Source organism: Entelurus aequoreus, linkage group LG14, assembly GCF_033978785.1.
Source record: "Entelurus aequoreus isolate RoL-2023_Sb linkage group LG14, RoL_Eaeq_v1.1, whole genome shotgun sequence".
Taxonomy (NCBI): Eukaryota; Metazoa; Chordata; class Actinopteri; order Syngnathiformes; family Syngnathidae; genus Entelurus; species Entelurus aequoreus.
Window position 1 is genome coordinate 34,802,402 of NC_084744.1, and position 12,278 is coordinate 34,814,679.

The 12,278-nt window shown below is 29.3% G+C and overlaps 1 protein-coding gene across 2 annotated transcripts in view; it reads left to right on the forward strand.

Annotated features, from left to right (window-relative positions):
• Positions 1-12,278, forward strand: part of LOC133664808 (contactin-associated protein-like 2) — a 66,340-nt gene that overhangs the window by 18,150 nt on the left and 35,912 nt on the right. For both annotated transcript variants that reach the window (XM_062069727.1, XM_062069728.1), the window contains exon 5: positions 10,230-10,433. In XM_062069727.1, coding sequence (XP_061925711.1) covers positions 10,230-10,433 — 204 coding nt within the window. The remainder of the gene's footprint in view (positions 1-10,229; positions 10,434-12,278) is intronic.

Sequence of the window (12,278 nt, forward strand, 5' to 3'; positions counted from 1 at the left end):
CAATAAAAGTAAAAAATCACAAGATTGGCAATAAAAGTTCAAATCACAAGATGGGCAATAAAAGTTAAAAATCACAAGATTGGCAATAAAAGTTAAAAATCACAAGATTGGCAATAAAAGTCAAAAAACACAAGATTGGCAATAAAAGTTAAAAATCACAAGATTGGCAATAAAAGTTAAAAATCACAAGATTGGCAAGAAAAGTAAAAAAACACAAGATTGGCAATAAAAGTTCAAAATCACAAGATTGTCAATAAAAGTAAAAAATCACAAGATTGTCAATAAAAGAAAAAATCACAAGGTTGGCAATAAAAGTACAAAATCACAAGATTGGCAATAAAAGTTCAAATCACAAGATGGGCCATAAAATTAAAAAATCACAAGATTGACAATAAAAGTACAAAATCACAAGATTGGCAATAAAAGTTCAAAATCACAAGATTGCCAATAAAATTCAAAAATCACAAGATTGGCAATAAAAGTAAAAAAAACCACAAGATTGGCAGTAAAAGTTAAAAATCACAAGATTGGCAATAAAAGTAAAAAATCACTACAGTGGCAATAAAAGTTCAAAACCACAAGATTGGCAATAAAATTAAAAAATCCCAAGATTGGCAATAAAAGTTCAAATCACAAGATGGACAATAAAAGTAAAAAATCACAAGATTGGCAATAAAAGTAAAAAATCACAAGATTGGCATTAAAAGTAAAAAATCACTACAGTGGCAATACAAGTAAAAAAATCACAAGATTGGCAATAAAAGTTCAAATCACAAGATGGGCAATAAAAGTTCAAAATCACAAGATTGGCAATACAAGTTCAAAATCACAAGATTGGCAATAAAAGTAAAAAAAATCACAAGATTGGCAATAAAAGTTCAAAATCACAAGATTGGCAATAAAAGTTCAAAATCACAAGATTGGCAATAAAAGTAAAAAAAATCACAAGATTGGCAATAAAAGTCAAAAATCACAAGATTGACAATAAAAGTAAAAAAATCACTACAGTGGCAATACGAATTAAAAATCACAAGATTGGCAATAAAAGTAAAAAAAATCACAAGATTGGCAATAAAAGTAAAAAATCACTACAGTGGCAATAAAAGTTCAAAACCACAAGATTGGCAATAAAAGTAAAAAATCACAAGATTGGCAATAAAAGTTCAAATCACAAGATGGGCAATAAAAGTACAAAATCACAAGATTGGCAGTAAAAATTAAAAATCACAAGATTGGAAATAAAAGTACAAATCACAAGATGGGCAATAAAAGTACAAAATCACAAGATTGGCAATAAAAGAAAAAAATCACAAGATTGGCAATAAAAGTAAAAAATCACAAGATTGACAATAAAAGTAAAAAAAATCACTACAGTGGCAATACAAATTAAAAATCACAAGAATGGCAATAAAAGTTAAAAATCACAAGATTGGCAATAAAAGTTCAAAATCACAAGATTGGCAATAAAAGTTCAAAATCACAAGATTGGCAATAAAAGTTCAAAATCACAATATTGGCAAGAAAAGTAAAAAAACACAAGATTGGCAATAAAAGTTCAAAATCACAAGATTGGCAATAAAAGTAAAAAATCACAAGATTGGCAATAAAAGTTCAAATCACAAGATGGGCAATAAAAGTTAAAAATCACCAGATTGGCAATAAAAGTTAAAAATCACAAGATTGGCAATAAAAGTCAAAAAACACGAGATTGGCAATAAAAGTTAAAAATCACAAGATTGGCAATAAAAGTTAAAAATCACAAGATTGGCAAGAAAAGTAAAAAAACACAAGATTGGCAATAAAAGTTCAAAATCACAAGATTGTCAATAAAAGTTAAAAATCACAAGATTGGCAATAAAAGTTAAAAATCACAAGATTGTCAATAAAAGTAAAAAATCCCAAGATTGGCAATAAAAGTTGAAAATCCCAAGATTGGCAATAAAAGTTGAAAATCCCAAGATTGGCAATAAAAGTTGAAAATCCCAAGATTGGCAATAAAAGTTAAAAATCCCAAGATTGGCAATAAAAGTTGAAAATCCCAAGATTGGCAATAAAAGTTGAAAATCCCAAGATTGGCAATAAAAGTTGAAAATCCCAAGATTGGCAATAAAAGTTGAAAATCCCAAGATTGGCAATAAAAGTTGAAAATCCCAAGATTGGCAATAAAAGTTGAAAATCCCAAGATTGGCAATAAAAGTTGAAAATCCCAAGATTGGCAATAAAAGTTAAAAATCACAAGATTGGCAATAAAAGTTAAAAATCACAAGATTGGCAAGAAAAGTAAAAAAACACAAGATTGGCAATAAAAGTTCAAAATCACAAGATTGTCAATAAAAGTAAAAAATCACAAGATTGGCAATAAAAGTAAAAAAATCACAAGATTGGCAATAAAAGTTCAAATCACAAGATGGGCAATAAAAGTTAAAAATCACAAGATTGGCAATAAAAGTTAAAAATCACAAGATTGGCAATAAAAGTAAAAAATCACAAGATTGGCAATAAAAGTAAAAAATCACAAGATTGGCAAGAAAAGTAAAAAACACAAGATTGTCAATAAAAGTTCAAAATCACAAGATTGTCAATAAAAGTAAAAAATCACAAGATTGTCAATAAAAGTAAAAAATCACAAGATTGTCAATAAAAGTAAAAAATCACAAGATTGTCAATAAAAGTTCAAAATCACAAGATTGGCAATAAAAAGTTCAAAATCACAAGATTGGCAATAAAAGTAAAAAAAACACAAGATTGGCAATAAAAGTTCAAAATCACAAGATTGGCAATAAAAGTTAAAAATCACAAGATTGTCAATAAAAGTAAAAAATCACAAGATTGGCAATAAAAGTTCAAATCACAAGATGGGAAATAAAAGTTAAAAATCACAAGATTGGCAATGAAAGTTAAAAATCACAAGATTGGCAATAAAAGTTCAAAATCACAAGATTGGCAAGAAAAGTAAAAAAAACACAAGATTGGCAATAAAAGTTCAAAATCACAAGATTGTCAATAAAAGTTCAAAATCACAAGATTGTCAATAAAAGTAAAAAATCACAAGATTGTCAATAAAAGTAAAAAATCACAAGATTGTCAATAAAAGTAAAAAATCACAAGATTGGCAATAAAAGTTAAAAATCACAAGATTGGCAATAAAGTAAAAAAACACGAGATTGGCAATAAAAGTTAAAATCACAAGATTGGCAATAAAAGTAAAAAATCACAAGATTGGCAAGAAAAGTAAAAAAACACAAGATTGGCAATAAAAGTTCAAAATCACAAGATTGTCAATAAAAGTTAAAAATCACAAGATTGGCAATAAAAGTTAAAAATCACAAGATTGTCAATAAAAGTAAAAAATCCCAAGATTGGCAATAAAAGTTGAAAATCCCAAGATTGGCAATAAAAGTTGAAAATCCCAAGATTGGCAATAAAAGTTTGAAAATCCCAAGATTGGCAATAAAAGTTAAAAATCCCAAGATTGGCAATAAAAGTTGAAAATCCCAAGATTGGCAATAAAGTTGAAAATCCCAAGATTGGCAATAAAAGTTGAAAATCCCAAGATTGGCAATAAAAGTTGAAAATCCCAAGATTGGCAATAAAAGTTGAAAATCCCAAGATTGGCAATAAAAGTGAAAATCCCAAGATTGGCAATAAAAGTTGAAAATCCAAGATTGGCAATAAAAGTTAAAATCACAAGATTGGCATAAAAGTTAAAAATCACAAGATTGGCAAGAAAAGTTAAAAATCACAAGATTGGCAAGAAAAGTAAAAAAACACAAGATTGGCAATAAAAGTTCAAAATCACAAGATTGTCAATAAAAGTAAAAAATCACAAGATTGGCAATAAAAGTAAAAATCACAAGATTGGCAATAAAAGTTCAAATCACAAGATACAAGATGGGCAATAAAAGTTAAAAATCACAAGATTGGCAATAAAAGTTAAAAATCACAAGATTGGCAATAAAAGTCAAAAAACACAAGATTGGCAATAAAAGTTAAAAATCACAAGATTGGCAATAAAAGTAAAAAATCACAAGATTGGCAAGAAAAGTAAAAAAACACAAGATTGTCAATAAAAGTTCAAAATCACAAGATTGTCAATAAAAGTAAAAAATCACAAGATTGTCAATAAAAGTAAAAAATCACAAGATTGTCAATAAAAGTAAAAAATCACAAGATTGTCAATAAAAGTTCAAAATCACAAGATTGGCAATAAAAAGTTCAAAATCACAAGATTGGCAAGAAAAGTAAAAAAACACAAGATTGGCAATAAAAGTTCAAAATCACAAGATTGGCAATAAAAGTTTAAAATCACAAGATTGGCAATAAAAGTTCAAAATCACAAGATTGGCAATAAAAGTTCAAATCACAAGATGGGAAATAAAAGTTAAAAATCACAAGATTGGCAATAAAAGTTAAAAATCACAAGATTGGCAATAAAAGTTCAAAATCACAAGATTGGCAAGAAAAGTAAAAAAAACACAAGATTGGCAATAAAAGTTCAAAAACACAAGATTGGCAATAAAAGTAAAAAATCACAAGATTGTCAATAAAAGTAAAAAATCACAAGATTGTCAATAAAAGTAAAAAATCACAAGATTGTCAATAAAAGTAAAAAATCACAAGATTGGCAATAAAAGTTGAAAATCACAAGATTGGCAATAAAAGTTGAAAATCCCAAGATTGGCAATAAAAGTTGAAAATCCCAAGATTGGCAATAAAAGTTGAAAATCCCAAGATTGGCAATAAAAGTTGAAAATCCCAAGATTGGCAATAAAAGTTAAAAATCCCAAGATTGGCAATAAAAGTTGAAAATCCCAAGATTGGCAATAAAAGTTGAAAATCCCAAGATTGGCAATAAAAGTTGAAAATCCCAAGATTGGCAATAAAAGTTGAAAATCCCAAGATTGGCAATAAAAGTTAAAAATCACAAGATTGGCAATAAAAGTTAAAAATCACAAGATTGGCAAGAAAAGTAAAAAAACACAAGATTGGCAATAAAAGTTCAAAATCACAAGATTGTCAATAAAAGTAAAAAATCACAAGATTGGCAATAAAAGTAAAAAATCACAAGATTGGCAATAAAAGTTCAAATCACAAGATGGGCAATAAAAGTTAAAAATCACAAGATTGGCAATAAAAGTTAAAAATCACAAGATTGGCAATAAAAGTCAAAAAACACAAGATTGGCAATAAAAGTTAAAAATCACAAGATTGGCAATAAAAGTTAAAAATCACAAGATTGGCAAGAAAAGTAAAAAAATACAAGATTGTCAATAAAAGTTCAAAATCACAAGATTGTCAATAAAAGTAAAAAATCACAAGATTGTCAATAAAAGTAAAAAATCACAAGATTGTCAATAAAAGTAAAAAATCACAAGATTGTCAATAAAAGTTAAAAATCACAAGATTGGCAATAAAAGTTAAAAATCACAAGATTGGCAAGAAAAGTAAAAAAACACAAGATTGGCAATAAAAGTTGAAAATCACAAGATTGGCAATAAAAGTTGAAAATCCCAAGATTGGCAATAAAAGTTGAAAATCCCAAGATTGGCAATAAAAGTTGAAAATCCCAAGATTGGCAATAAAAGTTGAAAATCCCAAGATTGGCAATAAAAGTTGAAAATCCCAAGATTGGCAATAAAAGTCAAAAACACGAGATTGGCAATAAAAGTTAAAAATCACAAGATTGGCAATAAAAGTTAAAAATCACAAGATTGGCAAGAAAAGTAAAAAAACACAAGATTGGCAATAAAAGTTCAAAATCACAAGATTGTCAATAAAAGTAAAAAATCCCAAGATTGGCAATAAAAGTTAAAAATCCCAAGATTGGCAATAAAAGTTGAAAATCCCAAGATTGGCAATAAAAGTTGAAAATCCCAAGATTGGCAATAAAAGTTGAAAATCCCAAGATTGGCAATAAAAGTTGAAAATCCCAAGATTGGCAATAAAAGTTGAAAATCCCAAGATTGGCAATAAAAGTTGAAAATCCCAAGATTGGCAATAAAAGTTGAAAATCCCAAGATTGGCAATAAAAGTTAAAAATCACAAGATTGGCAATAAAAGTTAAAAATCACAAGATTGGCAAGAAAAGTAAAAAAACACAAGATTGGCAATAAAAGTTCAAAATCACAAGATTGGCAATAAAAGTAAAAAATCACAAGATTGGCAATAAAAGTAAAAAATCACAAGATTGGCAATAAAAGTTCAAATCACAAGATGGGCAATAAAAGTTAAAAATCACAAGATTGGCAATAAAAGTTAAAAATCACAAGATTGGCAATAAAAGTCAAAAAACACAAGATTGGCAATAAAAGTTAAAAATCACAAGATTGGCAATAAAAGTAAAAAATCACAAGATTGGCAAGAAAAGTAAAAAAACACAAGATTGTCAATAAAAGTTCAAAATCACAAGATTGTCAATAAAAGTAAAAAATCACAAGATTGTCAATAAAAGTAAAAAATCACAAGATTGTCAATAAAAGTAAAAAATCACAAGATTGTCAATAAAAGTTCAAAATCACAAGATTGGCAATAAAAAGTTCAAAATCACAAGATTGGCAAGAAAAGTAAAAAAACACAAGATTGGCAATAAAAGTTCAAAATCACAAGATTGGCAATAAAAGTTCAAAATCACAAGATTGGCAATAAAAGTTAAAAATCACAAGATTGGCAATAAAAGTTCAAATCACAAGATGGGAAATAAAAGTTAAAAATCACAAGATTGGCAATAAAAGTTAAAAATCACAAGATTGGCAATAAAAGTTCAAAATCACAAGATTGGCAAGAAAAGTAAAAAAAACACAAGATTGGCAATAAAAGTTCAAAATCACAAGATTGTCAATAAAAGTAAAAAATCACAAGATTGTCAATAAAAGTAAAAAATCACAAGATTGTCAATAAAAGTAAAAAATCACAAGATTGTCAATAAAAGTAAAAAATCACAAGATTGGCAATAAAAGTTGAAAATCCCAAGATTGGCAATAAAAGTTGAAAATCACAAGATTGGCAATAAAAGTTGAAAATCCCAAGATTGGCAATAAAAGTTGAAAATCCCAAGATTGGCAATAAAAGTTGAAAATCCCAAGATTGGCAATAAAAGTTAAAAATCCCAAGATTGGCAATAAAAGTTGAAAATCCCAAGATTGGCAATAAAAGTTGAAAATCCCAAGATTGGCAATAAAAGTTGAAAATCCCAAGATTGGCAATAAAAGTTGAAAATCCCAAGATTGGCAATAAAAGTTAAAAATCACAAGATTGGCAATAAAAGTTAAAAATCACAAGATTGGCAAGAAAAGTAAAAAAACACAAGATTGGCAATAAAAGTTCAAAATCACAAGATTGTCAATAAAAGTAAAAATCACAAGATTGGCAATAAAAGTAAAAAATCACAAGATTGGCAATAAAAGTTCAAATCACAAGATGGGCAATAAAAGTTAAAAATCACAAGATTGGCAATAAAAGTTAAAAATCACAAGATTGGCAATAAAAGTCAAAAAACACAAGATTGGCAATAAAAGTTAAAAATCACAAGATTGGCAATAAAAGTTAAAAATCACAAGATTGGCAAGAAAAGTAAAAAAACACAAGATTGTCAATAAAAGTTCAAAATCACAAGATTGTCAATAAAAGTAAAAAATCACAAGATTGTCAATAAAAGTAAAAAATCACAAGATTGTCAATAAAAGTAAAAAATCACAAGATTGTCAATAAAAGTTAAAAATCACAAGATTGGCAATAAAAGTTAAAAATCACAAGATTGGCAAGAAAAGTAAAAAAACACAAGATTGGCAATAAAAGTTGAAAATCACAAGATTGGCAATAAAAGTTGAAAATCCCAAGATTGGCAATAAAAGTTGAAAATCACAAGATTGGCAATAAAAGTTGAAAATCCCAAGATTGGCAATAAAAATTGAAAATCCCAAGATTGGCAATAAAAGTTGAAAATCCCAAGATTGGCAATAAAAGTTCAAAATCTCAAGATTGGCAATAAAAGTTCAAAATCCCAAGATTGGCAATAAAAGTTCAAAATCCCAAGATTGGCAATAAAAGTTCAAAATCCCAAGATTGGCAATAAAAGTTCAAAATCCCAAGATTGGCAATAAAAGTTCAAAATCCCAAGATTGGCAATAAAAGTAAAAAATCCCAAGATTGGCAATAAAAGTAAAAAATCCCAAGATTGGCAATAAAAGTTAAAAATCACAAGATTGGCAATAAAAGTTCAAAATCACAAGATTGGCAAGAAAAGTAAAAAAACACAAGATTGGCAATAAAAGTTCAAAATCACAAGATTGTCAATAAAAGTAAAAATCACAAGATTGGCAATAAAAGTAAAAAATCACAAGATTGGCAATAAAAGTTCAAATCACAAGATGGGCAATAAAAGTTAAAAATCACAAGATTGGCAATAAAAGTTAAAAATCACAAGATTGTCAATAAAAGTAAAAAATCACAAGATTGTCAATAAAAGTAAAAAATCACAAGATTGTCAATAAAAGTTAAAAATCACAAGATTGGCAATAAAAGTTACAAATCACAAGATTGGCAAGAAAAGTAAAAAAACACAAGATTGGCAATAAAAGTTGAAAATCACAAGATTGGCAATAAAAGTTGAAAATCCCAAGATTGGCAATAAAAGTTGAAAATCCCAAGATTGGCAATAAAAGTTGAAAATCCCAAGATTGGCAATAAAAATTGAAAATCCCAAGATTGGCAATAAAAGTTGAAAATCCCAAGATTGGCAATAAAAGTTCAAAATCTCAAGATTGGCAATAAAAGTTCAAAATCCCAAGATTGGCAATAAAAGTTCAAAATCCCAAGATTGGCAATAAAAGTTCAAAATCCCAAGATTGGCAATAAAAGTTCAAAATCCCAAGATTGGCAATAAAAGTTCAAAATCCCAAGATTGGCAATAAAAGTAAAAAATCCCAAGATTGGCAATAAAAGTAAAAAATCCCAAGATTGGCAATAAAAGTTGAAAATCACAAGATTGGCAATAAAAGTTGAAAATCCCAAGATTGGCAATAAAAGTTGAAAATCCCAAGATTGGCAATAAAAGTTGAAAATCCCAAGATTGGCAATAAAAGTTAAAAATCCCAAGATTGGCAATAAAAGTTGAAAATCCCAAGATTGGCAATAAAAGTTGAAAATCCCAAGATTGGCAATAAAAGTTGAAAATCCCAAGATTGGCAATAAAAGTTGAAAATCCCAAGATTGGCAATAAAAGTTAAAAATCACAAGATTGGCAATAAAAGTTAAAAATCACAAGATTGGCAAGAAAAGTAAAAAAACACAAGATTGGCAATAAAAGTTCAAAATCACAAGATTGTCAATAAAAGTAAAAATCACAAGATTGGCAATAAAAGTAAAAAATCACAAGATTGGCAATAAAAGTTCAAATCACAAGATGGGCAATAAAAGTTAAAAATCACAAGATTGGCAATAAAAGTTAAAAATCACAAGATTGGCAATAAAAGTCAAAAAACACAAGATTGGCAATAAAAGTTAAAAATCACAAGATTGGCAATAAAAGTTAAAAATCACAAGATTGGCAAGAAAAGTAAAAAAACACAAGATTGTCAATAAAAGTTCAAAATCACAAGATTGTCAATAAAAGTAAAAAATCACAAGATTGTCAATAAAAGTAAAAAATCACAAGATTGTCAATAAAAGTAAAAAATCACAAGATTGTCAATAAAAGTTAAAAATCACAAGATTGGCAATAAAAGTTAAAAATCACAAGATTGGCAAGAAAAGTAAAAAAACACAAGATTGGCAATAAAAGTTGAAAATCACAAGATTGGCAATAAAAGTTGAAAATCCCAAGATTGGCAATAAAAGTTGAAAATCCCAAGATTGGCAATAAAAGTTGAAAATCCCAAGATTGGCAATAAAAATTGAAAATCCCAAGATTGGCAATAAAAGTTGAAAATCCCAAGATTGGCAATAAAAGTTCAAAATCTCAAGATTGGCAATAAAAGTTCAAAATCCCAAGATTGGCAATAAAAGTTCAAAATCCCAAGATTGGCAATAAAAGTTCAAAATCCCAAGATTGGCAATAAAAGTTCAAAATCCCAAGATTGGCAATAAAAGTTCAAAATCCCAAGATTGGCAATAAAAGTAAAAAATCCCAAGATTGGCAATAAAAGTAAAAAATCCCAAGATTGGCAATAAAAGTTGAAACTAGCGTGGGACGATCCAGTTTTCAGCCTAAAAGAGGAGTCCATCCCTGGCAGGGTCTGACGTGCTGAGTTTCGACGGCCACGGCGTCCTCTCCCACCGCTTCAGAAGCAAGAAGATGAAGCTGGTCAAGGACGTCGTGGCGCTGAAGTTTCGAAGCACAGCCGGCGACGGCGTGCTGCTGCACGGCGAAGGACAGCAAGGTGATTACATCTCCTTGGAGCTCCGCAGGGCCAGACTGCAGCTCAGCATCAACCTGGGTAGGTTCCTTCAATCTATATTAAGCATTTACACACCAAACAAAAGAATGTTAAGATATATTTGACTGACTTCCATCAGTAAGTTTGATTGGACAATCCTAATATGATGACGGGAAAAGCCAAACTAAAATGCTAACAGTTAGCATGCTATTCCGATAACATCAAGTAACAAAATATATGACTTTTAGCTTGCTGTATACCTGCAAAATAAGAAAAAAAAAAGCTAACACACTAAAGTTAGCATGCTAACAGTTAGCAAGCGTAAAATACTTAAAATATTTGACTCTGAGGTGTTCCCTGGTTAATTACAGGGGTTACATTTATGTATACACCTGGAAAAAACATAGTTAAAAAGCCAACATGCTAGTATATGCATGTTAGCATGCTAACGTTAGCATGCTAAGAATTGACTAACATTATCAAGGAGCATTGTGACTTTGGGGCGGTTTGAATCGGTTGAGAAATATTGATATAGTAACAATTTTTAGCAGGGAAAAAGGGTTATGGAAAAGTGGAATATCCTGAATTTATTTTGGAGACGTAAAAAAGTTAGCATGCTAGCAGTTAGCAAGCGTGAAATAACACAAATATTTGACTCTGAGGTGTTCTCTGGTTAATTACAGGGGTTACATGTATGTATACACCTGGAAATAATTGGCTAAAAAGCTAACAGGCAAATATCAGGATGTTAGCATGCTAATGTTAGCGTGCTAAGAATTGACTAACATTATCAAGGAGCATTGTGACTTTGGAAGGGTTTGAATCAGTTGAGAACTGTTGACATAGTAACAATTTTTGTAGAGAAAAAGGGTTATGGAAAAGTGGAATATCCTGAATTTTTTTTGGAGACGTAAAAAAGTTAGCATGCTAACAGTTAGCAAGTGTGAAATAACACAAATATTTGACTCTGAGGTGTTCTCTGGTTAATTACAGGGGTTACATGTATGTATACACCTGGAAATAATTGGCTAAAAAGCTAACAGGCAAATATCAGGATGTTAGCATGCTAATGTTAGCGTGCTAAGAATTGACTAACATTATCAAGGAGCATTGTCACTTTGGAAGGGTTTGAATCAGTTGAGAACTGTTGACATAGTAACAATTTTTGTAGAGAAAAAGGGTTATGGAAAAGTGGAATATCCTGAATTTTTTTTGGAGACGTAAAAAAGTTAGCATGCTAACAGTTAGCAAGTGTGAAATAACAAAAATATTTGACTCTGAGGTGTTCCCTGGTTAATTACAGGGGTTACATGTATGTATACACCTGGAAATAATTTGCTAAAAAGCTAACAGGCAAGATGTTAGCATGCTAACGTTAGCGTGCTAAGAATTGACTAACATTATCAAGGAGCATTGTGACTTTGGAAGGGTTTGAGTCAGTTGAGAACTGTTGACATAGTAACAATTTTTGTAGAGAAAAAGGGTTATGGAAAAGTGGAATATCCTGAATTTTTTTTGGAGACGTAAAAAAGTTAGCATGCTAACAGTTAGCAAGTGTGAAATAACAAAAATATTTGACTCTGAGGTGTTCCCTGGTTAATCACAGGGGTTACATGTATGTATGCACCTGGAAATAATTGGCTAAAAAGCTAACAGGGTAATATCAGGATGTTAGCATGCTAATGTTAGCGTGTTAAGAATTTACTAACATTATCAAGGAGCATTGTGACTTTGGAAGGGTTTGAATCAGTTGAGAACTGTTGACATAGTAACAATTTTTTCTAGAGAAAAAGGGTTATGGAAAAGTGGAATATCCTCAATTTATTTTGGAGACGTAAAAAAGTTAGCATGCTAACAGTTAGCAAGTGTGAAATAACAAAAATATTTGACTCTGAGGTGTTCCCT